A 26,741-nucleotide genomic window follows, 5' to 3' on the forward strand; every position below is an offset into this window, starting at 1 on the left:
AACTCGTGCAACTGGTGCAGCAAGAGTCACCCATCACAACAGGGACAGCAAGACCAAGAGGAGAAAAAGAAGAATAGGAGTGGTTTTAATGTCCTCAGCAGCACAGCTAGGAAGCTAGTAATTTTATTGTTTAATGTAAAGTTTATATGGGTAATAATGTTCCCATTAAGAATGTCTCAAAAATAAGTTCATTGAGTGCAGAGGTTTAAATCTAGGTCAACCTCTAGATGAATAGCAATCATGTGTTAAAGTGTGAAACCACTTCTTGCAGCCTATAGGTTGTACAATAATCCAAAAATGAGTGAACTGTGACTCATATTTGGAAAATTTGCTTCAAATGTTAAGATGATAGTTGCTGACAGCAATTTTCAAGCCGTGTTTGTTAATTCCCACAGGGGTACCTCATCCCTCCAAAATGCATCCAGTCACTGAACTGTAAAACGGTTCAAAACACCTAGACCAAATTGTTTTACAGTTACATGTAGGTAAGAATTCCAAGGTTCACTTGATAAACCTTGTTGTAAAAGTTGTTGCTGTTGCTGTTTCTATAAATGAACGGTGAACATTCCCCATCACGACAGCAAAACAGCTTTTTAAAAATTTCTTAAGACATTCAATAACATAGCTTAATGGACACCTTGCTGATGTGCTTACTATATAACCTTTTTAATCAATGATTCTTTTATTTACTTGCTATTCTTAGGAATAGCCCATCTCATAAGTGCGCTTGCTGCATTTAAGAGAGGCTAAAAGAAATCTAAGAGGGCAGCATTGATTTACAAACCTAGTTTGAAATGTTTTTTGCTGAAAATGGTGCTTCAAAACATTCTGATTGCACCCTGAGTACCCTCCGTGATAGTCTTTGAAGTGCTTGAAGCCCTGTGCTGAAGCTCAGTATGTGCTTATATCCGGAGCTTTGTTAGTCACTTCATACGTACTGAGTCCTGTGCCATCATTATTCAATGATTCACACTGTGCAGCCAAAACACTCACTCTTATCTGTTAAGAGGCTGCAGAGACACAGTCAGACAGCTCTGGGTGGGTGGATGGGTGGGGGACAGAGAAAGAGAGAGATAGAGAGGCTCTTGCTCCCCCTCCTTCTCTCTTGTGGAAACGACTTCCGTCTCTTCTTCGCAACATCGCAACATGAAGCCTGAGAGCATCCCGACTCCAAGAGCTTTAGATCCTGAATATTCACGCTGGTGGCATTTTACCATGTGTAGGCGGTTTGCAGAGATAGGAGGGAGAGTGTGTGAAGTATTGATCAATGTTGCTGTTGTCCTTGTTTGCTCTGTGGCTCACAGTACCATCCAACTTTTAGAGAAAGGTAGACTGAGACAGGTTGCCACTGTAAAGTACAATTGTTCCAAAGGGATGAACTAAATGCATTTTGGATTAATTTAGAAAGATTTTCTAAATCAAGCCTGAACATTGTACCAAATCTACTTAAAATCTACTTAAAAGCACAGAGAATGACATTGAGCATTTTGTTATTCTACAGTCCCACTAGACATGACCAAAATTATTGCAACTATATGTGCAATATACTTGCAATCTTCTTGCCTTTGAAATGGTTGCTTTGGAGACAGGGAGCAAGTCTGTAACCACTCGCAGTCAGTTGCTGTCTTCAAAGCGAATTTGTTGCATCAAGGCGGCGACATCTCGATGTAACATGGAGTCAGTCCGCTATTAGTTTATGACCGAATGGGGTCAAGATAGCAGTTACATGAAATATATGTGTCATAATAAAAAATTAACTGTTTCTAAATTTATTGATAAAATTGTGAAAATTGTAACTCCATCGTAGTTTGTTTGCATTCATAGTCCAGCCACAAGCTCCTAGATTTGACAGAAATACTGACATTGTTACTATTGTGTAATTACTACACAAATAGTGATGTAGTGACTGCTCCAGTCTCTGAATGTTAAAAATAAATTCAATAAAGTCTCCAATTTTTCTTAGTCAGCTAGAGCTTCCACCATTTCCATCAGTTTACTTTACCTGTTTTTGATTTAGACATTCACATCCTTAAATTTCCAAATAACCAGTAGTCATGAAAGAGGAATACAAGTAGTGAAAGTTACTGATTGCAGCATTGACCATTAAAATAAAATATTATTTCTCAGATTAGAATGTGGGGTATTGGACTGTGGACTCCTTTAGGGGAGAAGATCGGCATGCAATTGGTGTAACATTGCTATTTATACAAACTCGTCTGGTGTCCCAGATATTATTCACATGTGAGAATAACTAAAATCCAACAACAAACAACAGAAATTCAAGGAGGATTGCCAGAAGCAGTTCAGGTAGAGCTTTTTTTTAAAATTAAAGCTAAGATCTTGTTAATGTGTGAGAGATTAAAGATGTTTTTAGAACTGTATTTTAGTGCTACAGGTAATTCACATGGTACTGTGGGAGCAAGAGATTAACAAAATAGACAAAAATATGCATTTCACCCGGTTTTTATTTTTGTCAAACAAAAAAGTCGTTAACATAGCTTGTGCATAATCAAAACAGTTTCTTTCTCACTGATATGGCCAAGAAATTCATTTTCACCTAAACAAAACCCACATCTATATGAAATGCAGTTGTATTTATTCATATTGTGTTGAATTTCCCTCATGAGCTGAGCTGATAAGTCATACTGTATGTGTGTTATATAAAAGATGGAGAGGAAATTAAATTGAAGGAGATGAGCGATGAAGTCAGACCTGCAAGAACAACACAACCCTTCAGTGTAGCGCACAGTTATTGTCATGTCAAAACACCAAACACAAAGTTAGATTTGCTTGAATACAAAAAAACCCACTGAAAATAAATTACAGTGAAACACCTGTACGAAACATAGCACTTTGGAGCTTTCACTTGCCGCATAGTTTTTGGGAAAAAGACAATAGCAGCAAAATATATTTAACTTAAGGTACTCCTTCATATCCACTGAGAAGGACAACGTCATCTCATAGGATATGCATAAACAACTGGTGTTTTCACTACCTGTGCCTGTGTGGGCGGGTAAGTTAGAAGCAAAAAAGACAACGGTAAGAATCACAACAGTATAAAACATGCGTTTAACAGTAGCATTTTAGCTTTTTTGATGCCTCCATGCAGTTTTTTTGTTTTTTGGAGCCAGAAGTGAACCATATTCATAAACTGAATAGGGGTGCTTTTGCAAAGACACACTTATTGGCCAGTTAGTGCTAACTACTGGGCTAAGATGATACTAGAATTCAATTCTAGTTTAATTGTTTAATTCTAAACAAACATCTTGGACAGTCTGTACAACAAAACAAGCCATAATATTAATCAGATAATCCACTAAATTAGACACATAGAGCACACACATAGTGAAGAGGTGCAATTTAATGATTAATGAATTTCATGACCTATAAATGTGAAAGCATTTTTTTACCATGCTGAACCATGCATTTTGATCCTGTAAAGTTGGATATTTTAACAGGAGTCTATGACTTTTTTTTTTTTTTTTTGTGTCCCGTTTGGATCTTTAGCCATCAAAATTGTTGTCTTAAGGCCAAGAAAGATGCCAAGCGGATTTATTTTACCAAGTGGATCATCATGGCCTTGCCATATTGGTCCATTTGATTGACCTTTATTATAATTATGAATTTATTTTATTTTCAGTTGCTACAAACGGGACAGACATGACTGGGGGATAGGACAGGGAGAAAGAATGAAGGAAAGAGAGGGAGAGAAAGAAAACCAAAGGGGAGAAGAGACGGTGAGAAGGGGGGGAAGAAAGAAAAAAACAAACAAACAAAAAAACAAAACACCTGGGTCACCTGTATGGAGAAAAAAAACAGAAGAGAAAGCAAACAACAAAGAGCAACATAATAAAAAAAACAGCACCATCACAATAAACTAGCTAGCAGTAGATATCAGTAGATACTAAATAATAAACGATATTGTGCAGCACGCAAGATAGACAGCGCACAATGTGCTTTGAGGCAGCAGCCAAGAAAGCTGTAGTCTGCGTCTGTGAATACCCGTGTGTACACCTGTGTGCATACCAACAGGAGTCTATGACTATTGGCTCAACGACTAGAAAATTAGCAGTTTTTGGTGCTTCTGGCTTGACTGTTCAGCTTGGAAGTCTACTGCTTGATTAAAATAAACTTTTTATAAAAAATTAAGTCCATCATTTATTAAAATGCAAAATTCTTAATTAAAATCTAAAACGTTATCGGTAAAAAAAAGTCATGTACGCTGCATATCTTCCTGTTTGCAGTATTACTGCAATATAGTTACAATATAGGTTTGCAGTCATCCATGTCATGGTAGTCGAGAGAGGTTGAAAAAAGTCGCAGCTTTTTAATGCAATCACACTATTCATACATTTTACAAATAATGCCATTATTAAATAGTAGAGTTAAAGTGGACAAACCTTGATAGAATCACTACAACTGAGGTTTGTGTGGTGGGTGGACCAAATAAAATGTGTTGATTTCTACGTACATATTTTCCATGTGTATATTTTTACACTGAGGGAAGAGTTTAGGGAGGTAGCTTGGCATCCAATTGTGGTGACGCGTCAGCACTATGCTCTGCTCTGCTTTGCTCCCTTCTGGGTGTTCTTGGAAACATGTCTGCCTTGTGTTGCCCTGCCAGGCCCTCGAGACGACTCCCAGTGCATTTCCATCTTTGCCATGTGTGCAAATGTTTGTGTGTTTGCATGTGTGCCAGTATGTGGCTGTACACCTGTTTTTGTCATTTTAACTTAATGTTAATGCCGAAGACAATACAATATATTTTACAGTACTGATACTATTTCTAATGTTTGTCTCTGTTCTGCCCAGTTCATGTATGTGGTGGTTTGAGTATATAAATATAATGCAATGGATAATAATAATAATAATAAAAATTCACTGCTAGAACTCCAAAATTCAATAGAGACTGCAGAATCCAATAAGTGCAGCTTACTGGTGCTTTTATGTGACAAATGACACACATCAGAGAGATTTGTCAAAGGAGAGGCAGAAATCTGACAGCTGTGATGGTTAGTCACTAACTTTCTCGCCTTACTCTCTGTCCCCTGGAGACGTGGCTGAACCACAAAGAAACATGTTTGTATCTGTTGTACCTCTTTCTCTCTTGCACACACACAACCTCCACTTACTTATACAAGTTCACAGAAAGTACTCACTCTCCCTTCTCTTCCACTGTCCCTGTCTTGTGCAGATGGAGGAGGTAATAGCACGCATGCAGGATGAGAAAAATGGCATCCCCATCAGAACAGTGAAAAGTTTTCTAACCAAGATTCCCAGTGTTTTTTCAGGTGAGTTTTCTCTTCTCTTCTCTTCTCTTCTCTTCTCTTCTCTTCTCTTCTCTTCTCTTCTCTTCTCTTCCATTTATTGACTCAGACTCACCTGTTTTTTGGTCTTGAGATGCAGGCAAGATGCGATAAGCAATATAACTATTGCTTAAAAATGTTTTCATTAACACTGGCTGTTTTTGTGATCTGAATGCACTGTTTGGTTTTGCTAGAAGTCTCAGAGGTTTTGTGCATACAACCAACAGTGACATGTGAAGAGATCTAAAAAATGTTTTAACAGTGAGCAGAAATAAATGAACACAAGCACATAAATTTAAATTGCTAACTTAAGCAAGAAACACCTGAAATATCAATGGATATTTCGGGCTTGAAAAAAGGAACTAGCAGTCATCACATGACAAGTCTTCCATACAGAGCATGCAGCTGTATTGATTAATTTTAGATCTGGCCTATATAATTGCATAATTCTGTATAAAATATGCAAACAGCACAGCTAGCAAGCAGCTTTACCAGTTACATCTGCAGGAATGGAACAGAACTGCAACATATGGTGACAAGTTCTGTTGCTCTGCATGATTGCATACAACCTGATTTTCAATAAATGTGGGATAATGTGTGTGACAGGATAAAGGACCCACGCACACAGTGTTGCATGTTGTAAGGTATTTATTTACAGTGTATCCCACATCTCTGTGCAGCTTTCCAGCTGCGTCCCTGTGCTCTGCAAACCATACACAGCTCCCCCGTCAGGTCCTGGCGTCCTACTCAAATAGGGAAAGCATGATTAGACAATGGTCATCAGCTGTTCTGGTCAGCCTCCTCTGATACCACACCTTGCAAGTGAGAGAGGAAGTCAGCCATGACTACGGACCACCTTGAACAAAAGGCTGGAGAGCCAGATACCACCGGGTGATCTAGACGTTGGCATCCTTCATGCGATGGAGCCACTGTAGCCGGGCGTGATCCGAACAGAGGCTGAAATGGCAGTCCAGGAGGTAATAGCGAAGAGAGTCAACAGCTCACTCTTTTTCTACTGTACTGTACCTGGCCTCCTGCTCTGACAAATCGTGCTGATGTATAGAGCAGGGCGGTCAATCCCCCCTTATCTCCTGGGACAAAGCTGCCCCCAGCCCCAGCCCAGGGAGGGAAAAGTTAGGAGTGTAGAGCAAGAATTCTTTACCTGCAAGAATGCTGCCTGGCACTGCTCCAAATCTGGAACACCCTTTTGGGTGAGATCAGTCAAGGGGCTGGTCAGGTCTGTGAAGCTGGACACAAAACTGGGCGTGGTAAAGTAGATAAACCAGCCCCAAGAACCGCCTCACCTGTTTTTTGGTCTTGAGATGCAGGCAGGATGCGATAGGAGTCGTTTTACCCATATGTTGACACACCTGCCCGCCTCCCAAATGGTACCCCAGATACTGTACCTCCCTCTGTCCAACCATACACTCCTTCTGGTTTGCCGTGAACCCCGCCTGCCTCACGGACTCCAGTACCGTGGCCACACGCTGCACATGCTCCGCCTAGGTGTCACTGTGGATGATGACATCATCCAAGTAGGAGCAGCACCCGGTCCATGAGGCACTGGAAGGTGGGTGGGGCTCAGAACAAATTGAGCAGAAGTGTCTCATATTGGTACAAACCATATGGAGTGGAGAAGGGCGTTTTTTTTCCTTGGACTCTGCAGACAAGGGAATCTGCCAGTACCCCTGGTTAAATCCAGTGTTGTGAAAAAAAATGAGCATTGTCTAACCGGTCCAGGAGCAACCTGTGGGATTGGGTAGGTATCAAACACTTCATTCACCTTGCGGTATCAACAGAGAACTGTATAGAACCACCTTTCTTCACCACAAGAACTATGGGGCTACTCCACGCACTCTGTCTTCTCTTACTCCCAGTTATACCATTTCAGCAAATTCCCCCTGAACAATTTGCCTCTTATGTGCAGGTAACCTGCAGGGCTGTGAATGCACCGTCATGCCAGAGTGCATTTCAAAATGGTGCTCTGTGAGAAGGGTATGACTGGGCAGGGGAGAGAACACATCTTCAAATCACTGTTGCAATGCAGCAACATCTGCTCTCTGGGCCTGTGTGAAATGGTTATCATAATCGGGTAGGCAGGAATGGTGGAATTTGGCCCCTCAATCCTCATCTCTGTATTTAACCAGGCTCACCAGAGAAGTGGTTTCTTGGGCTTGGGGCATATTCTCTTGTGATAACCTCCCCAGTGTGTATAGCTCAGCTCTTAGGTCTAGAGCGTATTGAATCTTAGCTGGGCTTGGACATTCATGCCAGTTTTCTTTAATCAGGTCTTATTCAGTCTTATTAAGTCTTATTCAGTCACTCCACCAGCCCTTCAGTCTGAGGGTGGTAGGTGCTGGTCCAAACAGGTTTAATGTCCAGTAATTCATATGGCTCTTTTAGTGTGCGAGACATGAACGATGGCATAGGTGAAAGGTTGGTCCTTATAATTCCCAGGTGGGAATCCCAGTGGTTGACTACCACCTGGCAGACATCTTTGAAGCTGTTCCTCGCTGCTGCAGTCAAGCTGAGAACTGCTGCCGGGGTTTTGCAAGAAAGCACCTGGAGCAACCTCATCACCCACTCCTCCTTTAGCCAGAAACATGCCTCCGCTGTGGCCTGAAAGACCTTGTCGAAGGTCTGTGGGTCATCTCCCTCCCCCATGCTGTGAAAGGACGTCACTGTGGCCGGTGCTGGTGAGGAACCAGCTCAGGCAACTCTCTGCAACACTTTTGTCTGGTGTCCAGACTGGTCCCACAGCTGTTCCAATCGACGGTGATGCACCGCTGCCTGCTCTCGATGCATCGCCATCACTGCTCTCCTGCAGATGAGCTACAAACCACACCCCAGCACAATGTGTAAAATGTAAACAAAAACAGGATTAAATTATTTCTAAGTCAATAAAACAAAATAATATTATTTTGTCAGTGATATGGCAACAAAAATAATACGATAATAACATTTTGAATATTGAAGCTAAAACATTTGTATGTTCAGTTTTAATGCTGAACAGGGGCATATTTATCACCGTATCCCCTGATTCTTTTATCCATATCCTGCAAGTGTCTCCACTGAAGACTCCAGACTGTAGTTTTTATAGTTACTGCTTGAGTTTTTAATGCATTGATGCCTGAGGACCAGAAGATCAAAGCAATTCACTACTGTTTTTTGACCTTGTCCCTTACAGGGATGTCTGTGGATTTTCTGATTCTTGTGATTGGATAATAAAATGAAATCCTCAAAGTGTTTCTTTATGTTGAAAAATGCAGTATTTGCCCATGCAGGCTTTCATAGAAGGGTGAAAAGGTAAATCGATTGCATTTTTATAGCATCACAGATAATTCAAAGTCTTTTATACCGCAAGCCAAAAATTCACCCCTTGATGTATACATCCACACAGGACTTTTTCTATCAAACACTTACACAACAATGATACATAAAGAAAGTTTTCAGGACCTAAAAATCAATGTTTTCTGTTTTTACTGGCATTTCCCCCCATTTTTCTGTGTTGTGCATGATACCTACTCCAATAGATTGTGCCACTATTTCATACCAAGATGCTTGATATGTCTGTGATACAAGAGGTCTGTGTGTGTGTGTGTGTGTGTGTGTGTGTGTGTGTGTGTGTGTGTGTGTGTGTGTGTGTGTGTGTGTGTGTGTGTTTTCAGTGTGTTTTTGCTGTATTGCATTTATATTTTTAAGTGAGCAACAGAGCCATGGCTTACAAAATGTCTGGCTGCTGGTGAAAATATTTCTATAGATGCTCAGAAATGTCATATCACAGAGGTCAATAAACACTTCATATTTCTGTTTTTTTTTTCAAAGCGATGTTATGGCATGAACCATTTACAGTTCATTCAAAAGCCTGAGTATAATTTTGTCCTTTATTTATCCTTAATTGTTATTATTATTAATATTATTGTTATTATTATTGTTTATTCTTTATTTAAGTATCAGCTTTATGTTGATTTTATGATTTTATTTTGTGTAGAAGATATTTTCCTTTACATTACAGTGTAAAATTATTTTTACAGCTTTTAATAATAATAATAATAATAATAATAATAATAATAACACAATACAATAGTACAGTTTCATACTGTATATAAATTAAGATAGATTTTCTTTCTATTATGTATAAGCATTAATGGTCAGCTGTTAATGCAACTGTGTGCTGTAGTATTTAAACAATACTTCATATATAATTTATTTTAAGAATAACATGGTGATTGACAATAGACAACTTCAGCTTTTGCTGGTTTTTCATGTTATTGACTTATTCTGAGGCATGCATGCATTTGTACCCACACACACACACACACACACACACACACACACACACACACACACACACACACACACACACACACACACACACACACACACACACACACACACACACACACACACACACACAGAAGAGTACAGACCAATCTATGGTCATGATGTTAATTAATTCAGAGAACAGCCTTGTCAGAGGATTATCTTACACATCTCATTTAAGCTCTCTCTTTGAAAGTGGGTCAGATTTGGTAGTGTGAAAATGAGGTTGTATTAATGATGTTAATCCATGGAAAATCTCATCTGGTTATGGGGCTCCAAAACGCAAAGGGGTGCAAGACAAAATGAAGACAGACTGAGAGGGAGCTCGATGGACAGAGATACAGCCACGGGGCTCGAATGTCTCCCTGCATGAATTCCCTCATGTCTCCATTTCACACCTTTTTTTCCCTGCCGTCTGTGGCTTTCGTCTGCACACACACACCTTCACCTGTCAGTATGACAGACAGTAATAATAGCTTGCAAAATATATATTTAACCAAAGTGCCAAAGTCACATGGTGCGCAGTGGTGTGAAAATGCCTGGGGACAGAGGATGCTGTTCTAAGATTTGAATGTGATTCATTTTCAGGTGGAGAAGAGGCTAAATAGCATCCATCCATCCAAAATGTTTCTCCATTCCAGAAAAATGGCAAAAGGAATACACAAATCATCTGCAAACCACAAGCATTACTCAGATGTTTCAGTTGTTGATGATAGTTTGTTTAAAATAGGGCCACAGCATCTTCCTCCTAATTCTTCTCAGGTTTTTGCTTTTGTGCTCTCGTTTAAACCCTCTTTCACTGTTTAGACAATATTCTGATCTGTTCTCATTTTAGATCCTGCCACGCATGTCACAATCTGTATAAGACGCTTCAAGTCAGATAGATTATTTTAATATACTACAAAATATAGGCGTCATTATCCAATTGTATCTCTCTCTGGTCATTTATATTTATGGACGTCACACAAAAAGAGCCAGCTTGGAGAGGTACACAGAAAAAAAAATGGTAATGGATCACCTTTTACCCACCTACATGGTGCAAGGTTGTCGAATTTCCCAGAGGAACCCACCCGAGGGATTAATAAAGTTCTATCTTATCTTATCTTATCTTATCTTATCTTATCTTATCTTAAGGTGAGAGGAATTGGTATGCACTGTGATGATGAGGAGGGTTGACTAGGGTTAAGAGTTTCATTGTTTTCCCTTTCATTTGCATCTCCTGCAAAATGTGCTCCAGCACAGCGTGAGCATATTAGATATGTAAGTGAGTCATATGTATATGCTTTTTTCTATTTTAGGTTCTGATATTGTACAGTGGATGATGAAGAATCTGGACATTGAAGATCAAGGTAAAAGCCAAACACTGAAATGCTTATTACTGGTGTATGTATAACACCGAAGTTGCCCTTTTGACATCAGGGTCAGCAAATAGATCGGCAGTAGTGGACAGCTTGTGAAAGCAATTTATCACATGTTTTCCACAATTTGTGCCAATATTAAAGTTGACCTATTGTGCTTTATATATAGACACTGTAACATTGTATTATTGGAAAACATTGAGTGTATGTAACCTCAAGTAACCCCAATAATCCAGCGCTCAGTTTCGCAAAGCTGTTTCTGCTCTTTGCTCTGTATGATATCCCTAATGTGAACACACACAGACGTGCTGTTCATATATTTTCTTTGTAAAGCAGAGCCAATCAGAAGAAAGCAAGCTTAAAGGAAGAAAGAAAGGACTGAAAGGACACTGGATTAACTGAGAGGTTTTGCAAATGCACTGAATTAAAAGAACAAGATTAAAATATTGTTACTAACAAAATTGTGGCATATTTTTACTGGAGCCACTTTGCTAAAATCTAAATAAATACAGCCACTAATGCACTTCCATTTTCATTTCCCAAACATCAGTTTTCTCAAATGGCCCAATTAATACTAAAAATACGAAATTTCAGGATGGCATCATTACAACTGTTTATACCATTCCTCGTGTTTGATGGTGGCGTAAATGAGAGGACAAGTGCTGGTTAGATGCTGAATAACTTGAATCCAGATGTGTTGTCACTTAGCTCTAAAATAAGGAGTAACACTTCACTTACTTGCCATTTTGAAACCTATGTACCATATCATATTACAGTAGGTAAAAGTCAGTTTGTTTTCTTTTTTAATCTAGTCTTTTTGTGTCCTTCAGCTGGTTTGATTTTAGCGCAGTATAAAAATGTAGAACTGGACTGCCTTGAAAGAGCTGCCGAATGATTAGTCGAGCCTCTCATTGCACATAATATGACTCAAAAGTGGGCAGGATGAACTGTGACAAATATGGGAAGTTAAAACCAAGTGTCTTTTGAGAGTTTCTTGTGTATCTGATCGTGTCTGTGCAATGTAGGTGTTTCTACTTGGATATTGGACTGGTTATGTGCGTGGGTGTACATTTCAGTCTACTCTAGTGGTTGCCTCAGTATTGTACAATCAGTTCATACAGTAATTGTGACTCATTAACTCACAGTTCCTCTGTGTGTATGTAAGGATCTACCTGTTTTATGAGCTGTGCATGTTGATATCATAAAGGTTGTTATGCATGTATTTAAACTGGTGTGTGGGTGGTGGGGCGACGGTTGATGCAGCATATTTATGATTTCATGTGCATAATGAAAGAGTTTTGAGACAAGTGGACAGTTTGTCCTTGTGTGATGTTTTTTTTTCATTTCCATTTTCGTTTTAATTATGCCGAGGAAAATACCAGTCTCTGAGTTTTTATATTTGCTCAAAAAAGATTACGACTGCGTTATTATTTCTGCATTGCATCTAAGGCATCTGTAATATGCTTAAGAATGCTTAATGCGATGCATTGGAACAAATATCCACTCTGTTGGATTGTGACAAAAATCTGGCAATAGTTTTTATGTCATTACATCTACAATACTCAAAATACTTTGTTGTGAGATTCATTTTGATGAAATTTATCCAAAACTGGGTTTTTATTTATTTATTTATTTTTAACAAGGAAGAGTCTAAAAACATGTGTCGACAGATGTTTTTGTCATCTAGGACAACTTTTTTTAATCTGCCCATTTTGCTTTTTGCAGCACAGGTGCTGTTATTTGCCCTGTGGTAAACACAGTGTTGTGTATAACTAAATGACTTTAGCACAGAGCAACTCCTTGTGGGGCTGACAAACAGCAAAGTGAAATGCAATTAATTTGGCTCACAGCATGATAGCAGCAAGTTTATTATGTAAAAGAGCTTGTATCAAAGTTGACTGAGGCTGTAGAGCTCTTTTGCTAAATGAACGCCACAGATAATATACTGCTGCAGCCCAGAAGAACTCATTATCATCCTATTTGGCCGTGTCTATAGTCTCCAGTCTTATTTTGATTCAATTTGGCATTGGATTAGATAAGAGAAATCCTTGCCTCAAAAGTTCTTGACAAAAGTTTTTGATGTCTCAGCATAAGGTATTGCACAAGAAGCTCCTGACAATAGCACAGTGATTATACTTTGCATCATCATTCGCTGAGTTTTAGAAAACTATTGATTTGTTTAGCATATGAACTGCTGGCAGTAATTGCTTACCACGTTTGTCATATTCTGCAGTTCTGCTCATGAAGGGGACTGGACGTATAAGGGAAAAAATGTGAACGAGGCGCCACTGGCTGACATGATCAGCAACCTTAACATTTTGTAGGTCAATCATTTTCTGAAAGCAGACTAAAGGCAGAAAGATCGTAGAGCAAAGCACCAGCTAAACATGGTTATAGTCCCCGGAGAGGATACAAAGCATCTGCTGATGCCTATGGGTCAAAAGACTTGAGGCAGTGCTTGACTGCAATGGATTTTCCACACTATATTAAATTTATAGCAAAGGGTTTTTAATGCTTTGACCCACTTTGATTACAGGTTCAAAAGTAATCCACTAGCTTGCTGGCTGTACATCTGTGGTAAAAGAGAAAACACAAACAGCCTGCAGCAAATTCAGTGTAAGTGAAATTCACTAAAATGTCATTTAAAACATCCAATATTGCTGCCAAAACACCTCTGAAACAGACCTGGGCAGGCAGGGCCTCCTTGAATCCCACTTGTTCATGATGAGGGTCTGGTCAGGGAGGGTGGAGGTGGTTGCACACTTTGGGCTCTTTGTTGCTGTGGGTATGCAACAATGCTTCCGTGGATTGTGCATATTAAAGTGACAACATGTAAATACCAGGGCCCAATGGTTTTTTTGTACTGGAACGAAATGATCAATGCTACACACGTCACCTGTCAGTGGTTTCAGTATTGTGGCTGATAAGTGCACAGTTTTAAAAATTAAGTTTTGTTATATCCTACAGCTCACGGAGATGAACCCCACATTGTTTGCTATGTTCAAAATTGCCAAAAGCATAATGGGAACCATGCTGGGAAAATCTCAAAATAAATTCATCCCAAAGGGGGGAAGAGAATCAAGGGAGAGTATTTATGAAACGACATATTCCCTGTTGGTACTATTGATACACTCTGTGCTATGACTTAACTTTGCTATATTATCCTTTTGATTAGGTCATAAGGGTCACAAAAATGTAATCAGCTCCAGTGAGTGTGGTCTGCTGCTCTTCTGACCTCTGACCTGCTTATGAATGAATCATTAATGGCATTAAACAGGCCTTGAGTGTGGTCAAATAAAATAGACTTGTGTTGTAGCTGAAATGAATTATATGACTCTATAAAGCTTTTAAATATACATAAAGTCTATAAACTGTAGATTAATTATCTAATACATTAAAATGAAAATAAAAAACACGTATAAATACAATGACAAACAATTGATCACAATATACACTGTATAAATTAATCTTGTTTAGTAGGTCACTGTGGGGATCATCTAACCATATAAATACACACATCACAGTCACCAGACCACAACAGAGCATCAAGACAAATCAGTCAAGTTGTCAGGGAGTGTGCACCTGCGTGTTATTAAAGGTGTGAATTACATATGAAGGAGCATCTAATCTGCTCAGTGGAACAGGGAACAGTAAAGTGACCTCTGAGGGAGGACATGTGGCTCATCAGAACAGCGGGAAGAGGGTGCCTAAGGTTCTGATTAAAGATCCTGGTCTTCTCTGTCAACCTTCTTCAAACCTCCTTCTCATCAGGCTCAAGAGTCACTCCTGCAGTAGAGCACTAGAGTCAAGTTTTTCAGCCTACTGAAATCACCCATTTGCACACTTCTGTGCTGACATACACATGAATACAGTTTATACCTCCATTGTTTGTGGGACAGTGTTATTTTACTAATCCTTGTATTAGTTCAGTTGTGCATGAATCCATTGAGTGCTCCTCCTCGAATGATTGAAAGTGTGTATTTAATTGACTTAAAATACATATTTGACTTTATGTAAAAGCACTTTGGTGTGCTAGTCTTTTAGTTCACTGCTTTCGGGGCTGAGCCTCCTGACACTATGTATTTAAGCACATTTGAGTAACTTAGATTAAAAATAAATTCTTTATTCAGATCTTAGACTTTTATAATCTTTGTTTTTCCTATGCAATATTAAATAGTTTTAATTTTAATGAAGCCAAATAAGAGCCTTTTCTGAGAATTATTTACTTTCCTTCCACAATTTCTAAGAGAGACACTGTTTCACTTCAGCAGCTCATACGTTATAAGCCACAAATACAAAATCTCTGTGTTTGTCTTTAGATAAAGCTCAGGTGGAAAAGTACTCCCACACTCCACATGGCAGGGCTCCAAACTAGTGGGGTTTTGGCACATAACTGGTAATATGATGAAATCAAAGGGTGTTTTCTCTCTGGACTGTAAGCCTGGCCTTTTTTGACAGTTTGACTAATTCTAATCCAAGGTTTAGTCACCTATAAAGCTTATGTTATGTTAAAAGGAAGCCAGAAGCTCCCTTGCTGCCGGGACTTAACTTTATACAGTAGAATCCTGTCAGAAAAACTAGAAATAAATAAGATTGGTTATGTTTTAATGCATGAAAAACCTTCATTTGATTGAACTGACATTTTCAGATTTATTTTTTCCTAATAACACTGCACACTGTTTGCAAATGCTTAGATGAAATAAATCTGCACCGCACATGTATTTTGTGTGCATTTTCACCTTTGTGTGGATTTTTCAACAGACTCAAATGAGAACAAATTAACTCAGTTGCTGAAATATAAGAGACATCAAGCTCTAATTGCATGTCCACGAGGTCATTTTTCATGCTGTGCTGACCTTATTGCCATCTGACATTCATTCTGTCTTAGATAAATACCCAAACAAACATTCTGTATAAAGGTTAAGTAAAGAAATTCAGGAATAACTTGATTTTTCCATGTAGTAAATGTTAATACCGCTATTATGTTAAATATGTCACTATCTCCTTTAGAGTTTATATATAGCCGATACAGAGGGAGGGATTTGTTTATAAGTAAACAGGTTTAAATAACTTATGAGTCATAATTTATTAATAAAAGGAGCCCAGTCACAGACAAACACATGCATACACATAAACATCCTGACCTCTGAAAGCGGTGACAGCCACCTCAGTGACAAAGAAAAAGCCAATCTATATTTATCACTCACTCACAAACACCCAGTGTGTGTGTTAGAGTGAGAAAGCAGACGTGCATATTTTATGGTGCATACAGTAAGCTCCTGCTGTAGCGTTCGTAGCTCTGGCAATTTAGACAATGTTAAACATTTCTATCTTTTCATCTCTCACTTTATCCGTGTGGTAGGACAGCTTACTTGGCAGAAACAGTCAAGGGCAACACTGTATGAAAAACTACTCATAATGAACCAAATATGGCAGTATCAAAAGAAAGCCATCAGCCCAAAACACAAACTGTGACTGATAGATGTCGACACCACAAAGAACTTTCAGGTTTAGAACAGCAGGGAGGAACTGATAGCAGATGATACACACTTGATGTTGATTACATGTTTTCATTATCTGATGGCTTTAAATCAGGGACAGTCAGCCATGTGCTGTGGAGTGCCAGAGGTAAGCAGGTTTTCACTCCAGCTAAGCACAACATTGATTTGACTGATGAGTTACACTTCTCAAGCTTAAGGTGGGCTAATCAGTGAGACCTCCTGCAGAGCTGTTTGGATGCAATGGAGGTCTTTCTATCTCTGTGTGATAGCAGTGCAGAGTGTAGTAAAGCAACTGCTCCTAGTTTATGTTCATTTTAGCAATATTGTGAAGGATGAATTTGCACCTTGGGATGAACGGTGAATAACGTTAATTAGCTGGGGATACAAATAAAAAGAAAAACACATGCTGGGCCAATATCTGTGATGAGGAGGTATTGATTGCAGCGTAATGAGCGAATCTTCTTTTTAATGAAAAACTAAGATCTCCAAGCAGGTTTACCTTTAATGTCTCTGTATAATTAAATAAAGCAAATAAATTAGAATTTAAATTAAAGCAAGCGTTTGACATTTTTAAAAATGTGTTTTTCTAGCAACTTAAATGGAAGGCTAAAACCAACAGCTGGATAGCTTAGTTTAGTGTGAGACCCACTAAGTAGAGACACATCTAGCCCATCCTTATCCATTGTTAAGCTCAACCAGCAGTGTATTTAAAACTCACACAGTACATTTACTATCATGTATTAGTCTGTTATGTCTTTGGACAAAATGTGCAAACAATGTATATGTGAATTTTTTATGATTTGAACAATAAAAAAAAAGATCTTGTTGTTTTTTTATTTGACGCTACTATTTGGCTGTTGTGTGACTGTCTCATATCGTCTACCCAAAGGAAAGAAAATTATATCTTGTTTCCTTCACAGAAATCTTAACAGTCATCTCAACAGTGTTGTGAAGCTTGCTATGATGCTCTTTGTTTAGAAACACAATCTCATTACTGCATTTCTTGGCAAAAACATGCTGCTACTAGTGTGTATGTTTTATGTGCATGAAAGCACATTAACATGTGCTGGTATCTGGTACTACTGGGAAAAAAACTGGAAAAAAGGAGCGCATCAAGATGTAAATAGTCTTTTTATCTGTGTTTTCTCCCAGTGGAGGCTCTTCATCTGGGAACTCTGATGGCTGCACATGGTTACTTCTTCCCCATCTCTGACCACGTCCTCACTCTCAAAGATGATGGCACTTTCTATAGGTTTCAGGTAAGAATGTTAATGTTTAATTCCTCATTATATTGAATGATTTTATTTTTATTATACATCTGTCCGACTCTGTCAGCATTGCTTAATCAAGGGAATATTTAATCCTATTTTTTAAATATTTAACATTTTAAGTTTGCTAGAGTCAAGGACTTTTAGAGTCAATAGATTATTCTGTTCTTTCTTTTCATCCACTTTTTGATTAGGGCCATCAAATACTGTGAACATAAGGTGTTGCAATTCATTAATTAATTAAAAATGAGGAAACTGGACAAAAGAAGTGGCAGGGTGGAAAATATTCACTGCAGATGAAAAGTATTTGAAAGTCATCATGTTCGTCTTTAAGAAATAGGGAAAAAAATCCAACAAAGGCTGGACACAGAACCTGGGAGATGCATGTGGCTGTCAAGAAGCAATTTTAAGGAAAGGAGACAGAGAAAAAGATGGATGCATGCCAAATTACACAAGAACTAAAAATCACTGGCAACATGTCTCATAGAGCAATGAATCCATATTTGCATTTCAGAGAGTGGTATTGGAGATCTTGTCGAAATTGATGGAATTATGAACGCAGAAAAGTACTTTCAGATTTTATCGGTCTGGAAAGAAGCTTTGACTTTGACTATGTTATTTAGCATGACAGTGATCCTAACTACACAGTCCCAATAGAGTAAAAGAATATCTGGATAAAAAACACACACAATGGAACACTATCAGTCATGGATTGGCCTCTTCATAGCCCGGACCGCAAGATTAGTGAAGCAGTGTGTGAAGATGATTTTCACAGAGAACATAACAAAAGGAAGCCAAGATCCAAAGAGCTTTGAATATCCTTCAAGAAGTCTGGAAACCTATTCCTGAAGACTACTCAAATAAATTACAAGAGTGCTTGCCTATAAGAGTTTAAGCTGTTTTAAAGGATAAATGCCACACCAAATACTGAATTTAAGCTCATTAGCACTGTACAAAAATATTTTTTCTTGCTATACTGTATTTCCATGTATGTTTTCTCATTTTGCTAAACCACTGCACTCGTTTTCCTAGAAGAATATAAAAAATGAGGGGTGGCTAAGAGCCTTGCACAGTGCTACACGCAGATCGTTTTAATAAAAAAGTCATGTTAAATGATAACATTTATGCAGGATGGCAGCAAAAGAACAAAAAAATGGACAAAATTGTTTCAAATGATATTTCAAATCATCTATTGGAGTTGAAATAAAATGTTCATTCCCATATGAAGTATGAAGTATACTTAGTTCAATTACATATGAAGTAAGTAAACCAGGAGGTCCTGAACACAATTCATACTAGTTCATGAATGGGGAGGGGAGTGCTCCATTCATGAACTAGTACTCCAAACATCAATACACAGACTGACAGTTTTACTGATTTTCCACCAAGTGAGTTCCCCCAAGTGTGCTGCACAGCAACTAACAAGAGTAAATCAATGCCTAAGGTTGTTTGTGTTAGTACCCTTTACTTTGCCTTTTGTATGTAATCACTTTTCATCTGGTGCCAGTCCATACAATGCTGCCCAAGGAGGGCGAGCTCTCATGCTGGTCTGCTCTAAGCACTCTCTGAAAGAAGCTTATGTGCTTTAGACATTATGCCAAACCCATTATACAACAAAATATTTTATTGTGACAGATGCAGGGCTGGGACCACATGCCCACCCAAAGTAACATAGCAGTACACTTTGATTTCGAAACACCATGTGGTTAGTTGTACATTATCAAAGCTGCAAGGTCTTTTTTTTAAAGTTTTGTTTCTTAATGACTCGTTTTTCCCTTCAGACTCCGTACTTTTGGCCATCAAACTGCTGGGAACCAGAAAACACAGACTATGGTGAGAGCCATTCTGTTGTAGTCATATTTGAACTTCCACTGTGTATGTGCGTGTTTGTGTGTGTATAGAGAAGACTAATGAGACAGGCTGTTTGTATATTGCATAAACTGTAGCTGACATGTTATTAATGCTGATTTTTACAGAGGTTAAAAAGATGAAACGCAAGTGTTGCAACAGTGTCTCCATGTTAGATGTGATAAAAAGGATCAGATTTAGTTTTTACACTAACGCTTGGCCAACAGTTAGAATCAGGTAATGCTTTCTATTTTACACATTTATTTTTTTCAGTGTTTTCCAACTAAAGTTAATTGTGTCTACCTCAGTCATACTCTGACTGAGGCAGTCTGATTACTGTGAAGGAAAACAGGAATGCCTTGATATGCATGCACCTGTTGTGCACAGTTGGCTGAGCATTTTAATGGTGATACAGGGATGAGCTTTTCATTGTTACAGCCAAGCAGAGTGGAGATAAAGCTTTCATAATGCCAAAAATGGGTTGCTGAATAGCTGCATCCTTGCAGGTCGTTCATTTGTTGTTTGAATTGTAGAAGGGGAAAGGGGCTAATGCTCACAGTGGGAATAATCCTGGGAGTGTTAGAGGAAGTCAGTGTCTCAGATGCAGCAACTGATTCACTTGAATGATGCCCCTTAATGAAAACACTCTAATGGCATAATGAAGCTTGCACATTATGGTCAGTTAACAAAGAGATGAAGGGATGATGATAGTACAGGAAGACATCAAAAGTCAGGCGTGCACACACCTTCAAACACACAAGCACCAGCAGTTGCAGGCACACACACACACACACACACACACACACACACACACACACACACACACACACACACACACACACACACACACACACACACACACACACATCATAGTAAATGACCTTTGTGATTTGCAGTCCAGTCTAAATGTGCAGTTGAGAGGATTAACTGAATCAACGCAGGGCCACTTAAGGCTGTTAAAACGAAGCTGAGATCCTGTTCTCCCTTTATTACCATTCTCTTTGTCTCTCTCAGCTGTTTACCTCTGCAAAAGAACAATGCAAAATAAAGCACGTCTGGAGCTTGCAGACTATGAAGCGGTAAGTGAAGAAGGTCTTTTAGTGTCAGCACTCCTTTCTATCTTCCTGTATTAGCACTGCTTTCTTACCTTTTGGTTCATACTGACAGTAACAACATTTGTTTTTCCATGTGTCATTGTATAATTTGCAGCTCTCTTTCAACAAAGCTATTAAATGAATCACTGGTTTAGTCATTATCTGCGTCTTTTTCTTTCATATCAGAGCAGGAGTCATTAAAGATTGTATCCAGTTGTGCACTGTACACAGCATGCGCGATAAACATAATCAGCCTGGATTCCTACAAAGCTTAGTTTTCCTGCTTCTTCTTTGTTTTACTTACAGGAGAGCTTAGCAAGGCTACAGAGAGCTTTCGCCAGGAAATGGGAGTTCATTTTTATGCAAGCAGAAGCACAAGCAAAGTAGGTTTCTATAAGAACCACACACGCATTGAGCCATTATAAGTGAGTTCTCTTACAGACTCGTTATGTCGTGATTAAACGTCCCTGTAATTACCAGTGCACAACTTCACAGATGGATTGCACATTAAACATGTGATGAAGTAAATGGCTCATAAATGTTTTAGATTAATCTACACACTCTGTCAGAACTGTTCCCTGAATTCTATCTTTTCCCTCCCAGAGTGGACAAGAAAAGAGACAAAATTGAGAGAAAAATTCTTGACAGTCAGGAAAGAGCATTCTGGGACGTGCACAGACCAGTGGTGAGTAAAATTATGATGGTATTGTCATAATCACCTCTGCTGTTACTAATAGCATTGTTTTGCTGACTTTACTAGCATCATCCTACTAGTTCTCGTAAAAGTGAATAATGCTGAAATAATTATTTCACAATGACCACAGTCTAAATGAACAATTACCCAGAATGGTACATTTAGTTTTTGTGAGTTATGTATTGTCTTTTTTATAGATATCACATAACACTGTGATTAATAAATTGTTTCATAAATGTTATGCAATTATAAGCTTTAAGCACTTAATAGATGACAGAATTTATATATGAGCTTTATATGGTTCCTGTAACATTTAAAGAGTGTAAATAGCTGAACGCTCTGCAAATACCCCGGCGTGTATTTGCCTTGGCCATACACATGAAATGCCACATCAATAACTGTCACAACACATCAGCTTCACCGCTGCTCTTTACCTTGTTCCTGCACACTTGCTTAGCATTAGCATTTAGTTTCCCCTTGAGGTTTAAGGGTCTCCTCTGCTGTATTCCTGAAAGCCACTGCTCCACGGTTAATTGGGAAATAACAAGTTCAATTTATGCGTCCTCGGAGCAACATAATCAATATTAATTCAAATTTCACAGTGACACCATCAAGCTCTGTTCTTCTGGAAGAAACCTAGATTAGACTACTTGCTCAATCAGCCAGTATTTGCACTCTAAGATTCTAATTTCCTGCTGGTTTCCATGTTTTCCTAGAATTGGCACATTCCATGTTTAATTAACCAGCATCTGACACATTGTCCTTGAGACTTCCAGCAAATCCAGCTCATTCTCACTTCCAACTTGTCACATACTGATGCTTGGTCAGGACCCGCAGGCATCACATTTTAACGCACATAGTATCCTTTAGCATCATTTTCAAAGTGCGGGGTACTTGGTGAGATTTTAAGATGCCCCTGTCTGAGTTAGATGACATGAGACTGCAGGCAAATGTCCTCTGTTGGTGTTGTCTCTATTGTGGACTATGTAACCTTGGCAAAGAAACGAAGCTTGCTGCAGATGTGAAAGATTTGTAATGGGAACTGGGGAGAATTTGTTGGCTAAGCGTATTTGAAAAATGACACAGTACTGAGCAAAAGTTTTAGGTAGGTGAGAAAAAATGCTGTAAACAAAGAATGCTTTCAAAAATGGAAGTGTTAATCATTTATTTTAATCATCATGAACAAAAGAGAAAGGTAAATCAAATCAATATTTGGTGTGGCCACCCTTTGCCTTCAAAACAGTTCTTCACACAGTTTTCGAAAGAAAACAGAAGAAGAAAGCAGGTTGTTCCAAAACTTTCGGAGAACTAACCACAGATTTTCTGTGGATGTAGGCTTCCTCACATCCTTCTGTCTCTTCATGTAATCCCAGACACGCTTGATGAAGTTGAGATCAGGGCTCTGTGGGGGCCATACCATCACTTCCACCACTTCTTTTTCCTTTTGAAAATATTTGGCTGTAGTTTGGGGTCGTTGTCCTGCTGCAGGACACATTTGGGGCCAATAAACAATCATTTATATTTCTGTCTCTGTTTCACACCTGCCTAAAACTTTTGCACAGTACCGACACCTTTACTAATTGTGGCATCGAGCTAGAGTACACTGTGATATAGAGTACATAACTGTGTTCTAAGAGTCTAAGCTCAAGGAAGAGTATAATCAGCTAAAAATGTAATCACAAGCTGGATTTCTCATGATTTCCTGATTTTCATTTTTTTCACAGCCTGGATGTGTCAATACAACAGAAGTTGACATAAAGAAGTCCTCAAGAATGAAAAATCCCCACAAAACTAGAAAGGTACTTAAGAGCTTTCTACTCTTACCTGATTATAATGTTACTTATTTGTATGTATATATTACAAGTATGAATGCAAACAGTTTCATATTGCCATGCTTTGCTTGTTTGCAGCATTAAGGCTACTTATATTGATGCTTACGTTTTTATTTTATTAGTCTGTGTATGGGCTGCAGAATGATATCCGTACCCACAGCCCAACCCACACCCCAGCTCCAGAGGCCAAGCAGCCTACAGAAGAAGAACTGCAGGAACAGGTTAGACCTACAGGTGGCAGTAGAGGATTTGTGATTTTGTCAATGATAGTGCTTCAATTGGACTTGGTATTTTACTACAGCCATATTATTTCTGTATCCAGTTAATTGCACTGAGCACCTTTTAAATATAAAGCATAACTTGAAATGTCATATCAGTATGACTGAAAATGAATGAATGAATTCATGGAGACTGCTGTCTACTCATTGTTCCCCGCTGTGGTTTCAGATCACCTTTTGGCAATTGCAATTAGACAGGCATCGACTGAAAATGTCCAAAGTGGCAGAGAGGTGAGCGATGTTCTTTGTGTCTTTATTCAGTTTAGCCATCGATCTGTTTATTGAGCCTTTAAACAGCCTAACACAGCTGGGAATTAAGAACTAAGATGACCTTGAGCAGTGTTTAAGCCCAGACAATGCCTTCAGCTGTCATCAGCGTACAGAGATCCAGATACCTGATCCTGTACAAAGTGTCTGTTTGTCATTCCTTTCTAAAAAGAGAGATATGTTCAGGAAAGACTTCTAAATCCTTGTGTCCAAGTAGTGAGCCAATCCCTCTTGTCAAACTCTACATTTCATTTCATTTATAGTATTTGCTCCCAAGGGAATTTACCTTCTCTTTCTGTCAGGTAAAGCTAACAAATAAACCACCCATTCTTGTTTTAAAAAACAGTTTGTTGGGCTATACGGAGCAGTATCTTGAATACGACCCCTTCCTCACGCCACCAGACCCATCTAACCCTTGGATCTCAGATGACGCCACACTCTGGGAGCTTGAAGCCAGGTGGGTACAGAAAACCACAAATGCTAAACGTTATTCCCAAGTGTTTCTATAGCACATATTGATCTGTGAAAACGTGTTGTACTTTTTGTGTCCTCCTCCAGTAAGGAGCCAGGCCAGCAGAGGGTAAAGAGGTGGGCTTTTGGCATTGACGAGGTTCTCAAAGATCCTGTTGGGAGAGAGCAGTTCCTAAAGTTCCTGGAGTCTGAGTTCAGCTCAGAGAATCTCAGGTACATCATGAAAAAGTTCTTTCTATAGAGCAGCATGCCCATATACAGTACATGCATTATACCAGTATTGCACTGTCTACCATATTAAATTAGAAATGTCCTCATCTTAGCTGAAATATTAATATAAATATAAAATATATTAACATGTTTGACTGGATGTTAAAGCACTTTGTATCACAGCCAACCATGAGTAAAAAATATTAAACAGCTGCTTTACCACCGTTGCTCTGCATTCAGTGAAACATTTATAGCATCTGTCTATAACTATCCAAAATTTAGATATGGTTGTCATCCAAGGGCAGCTACTTTACTTAAAGATCAACAGTTGTGGAAGGAGTACTAAGAAAATACAAAAAGATAATAATGCATCAGCAGTTCAGTGTAGCTGGTTGAGATAGATTTTATTTTAACAATGATAAAAATATATCATTTGGAATTTAATCAAAGTTTGTTATAATTTATAAAATGAACCGGTGCTTGATATTGAGTCTAAATCTCCAAAGCAACCAGAAACTACTTCTGTGAAAAGAAATGTTTTGACTCTGCAGTGTAGCCTAGTATAAAAATAATAATACCTCAAAAACACACTTTAGTAGGTATAACCTAATCGCTTAAGCGCTCATAAACTCAAACATGTGATGAGCCATTCACAAGACAACAACTTAAGGTATGTACACACTGCTGATTGGAATTCAGAAAAATATGTGATTTAAGTGCCTTTGAAGGTGGTGTGGTTGTTGGGACCAGACAGGCTGGTCTGAAGGGTTTACGAAGAGTGGCCTGAAAAAGAAAAAAAATCCAGTGAGCCAAAGGTTAAGATTTGTTTGTTGATGCCACAGGTCTGGGGAGAATGGCCACACTGATTCCACAGAAAAAGAAAGGAACAGTAACTCAAATACTCACTTGTTATAACCAAATTACGCAGCAAATGGGCAGCAACATCAGAGGACCACACCGGCTGCCCTTCCTGTCAGCTAAGAACAGGAAACTGAGATTACATATCAAACAGGCTGACCAAAATTGCACAGTAGAAGATTGGAAAAATATTCTCTGGTTTGATAAGAATAAGGTGTAAACAATATGAAAGTGTGAATTCATCCTGCCTTGTAGGATGAATTCACTGCACGCTGTGTTGCGGGAGTATTTTCTTGGCACACTTTGGCCCCCTTAGTATCAATTGATCATTGTTTAAAACTACAGCTGACCTGACTGTCATGGCCATCCCTTTATGACCACAGCACACCCATCTTCTGATGGCTGCTGCCAGCAGGATAACGCACCATGTGACAAAACTAAAATGACCTCAAAGTGGTTTCTTGAACTCAGTCAGCCTCCTGAGTCACCAGGTCACAATTCAACAGAGCACCTTTGGGATGTGACTGAATGGGAGATTCACGTCATGAATGTGCAGCCGACAAATCTGTAGGAATGTTTTGATGCTATCATGTCAATATAGACCAAAATCTCTGAGATATGTTGTCAGCACTGTGTTGAATCTGTGCCACAAACTGTTAAGCCAGCTGTAAAGGTAAAACATGTAGGTTGGGCCTAGTCTGAACTCATGATCCCACTCCATACAATGGGAATATATGAATAAATTTGCTGCCATGAGTGACGGTTGAGAATGCTCTCCTTCTCTAGCTGCACATACATTAAAAGCAATATGAAACACAGGAATCACAAAGTACATGTCAATATGATTATCCTGAGATGAATCTTTCTTTGATGGTAGACATGATCAACAACGACTTGAGTGGCTTTTTACTAGGTGTACAAATGACTCATAATAATAGGTGCATTTTCATATCAGCAGCAACATGTTGTTACTGTGATTGCTATTACTGGAGTCAATACTTCTTCCCCTGTGTAAGGCATTTTGGAGAGTAATTATAAAATGTGTATAGTAATGGTAATGTTTTCAAAGCAGGGATAGCTGGTGGGTGCATCACTTAAAATATGCACACTGTCACAGTGGGCAGAATATCAAAGCCACGTACAAGCAGCTAAATGTAGTGTAATTGTGTGCAGAGTGGCTCCTTTGCTCCCTACATGCTTGATTTGTTGCTGCCCAAAGTTAATAATTAGGTCAGTTTAATTAAACTCTCAGTTTTTACTCTCCTGGAAATTAACACGTCCACCACTAGCAAGCACGCAAGCACTGTCATTCATAAATATTTTAACCTCTATCCACCTGGGGTTTTTAAATTAAAATGTTTTCCTGCTGATATAATTTCCACTTTTACAATCTGTCTCTGTTGAAGTCTCCCCGGAAAGTTCAGAAATCCATT

General features: G+C 38.8%; 1 protein-coding gene across 3 annotated transcripts in view; it reads left to right on the forward strand.

Moving 5' to 3' along the window:
* rgs7a (regulator of G protein signaling 7a) overlaps positions 1 to 26,741 on the forward strand; it is a 50,923-nt gene that overhangs the window by 20,669 nt on the left and 3,513 nt on the right. For all 3 annotated transcript variants that reach the window (XM_080868870.1, XM_080868871.1, XM_080868872.1), the window contains 12 exons: positions 5,195 to 5,291; positions 10,928 to 10,978; positions 17,641 to 17,747; positions 19,538 to 19,589; positions 20,619 to 20,683; positions 21,005 to 21,081; positions 21,302 to 21,383; positions 23,117 to 23,191; positions 23,347 to 23,445; positions 23,672 to 23,733; positions 24,116 to 24,226; positions 24,328 to 24,453. In XM_080868870.1, the coding sequence (XP_080724996.1) occupies positions 5,195 to 5,291; positions 10,928 to 10,978; positions 17,641 to 17,747; positions 19,538 to 19,589; positions 20,619 to 20,683; positions 21,005 to 21,081; positions 21,302 to 21,383; positions 23,117 to 23,191; positions 23,347 to 23,445; positions 23,672 to 23,733; positions 24,116 to 24,226; positions 24,328 to 24,453 (1,004 nt within the window). The remainder of the gene's footprint in view (positions 1 to 5,194; positions 5,292 to 10,927; positions 10,979 to 17,640; positions 17,748 to 19,537; positions 19,590 to 20,618; positions 20,684 to 21,004; positions 21,082 to 21,301; positions 21,384 to 23,116; positions 23,192 to 23,346; positions 23,446 to 23,671; positions 23,734 to 24,115; positions 24,227 to 24,327; positions 24,454 to 26,741) is intronic.

Source organism: Rhamphochromis sp. 'chilingali' (assembly GCF_963969265.1).
Source record: "Rhamphochromis sp. 'chilingali' genome assembly, chromosome: 20".
Lineage (NCBI taxonomy): Eukaryota > Metazoa > Chordata > Actinopteri > Cichliformes > Cichlidae > Rhamphochromis > Rhamphochromis sp. 'chilingali'.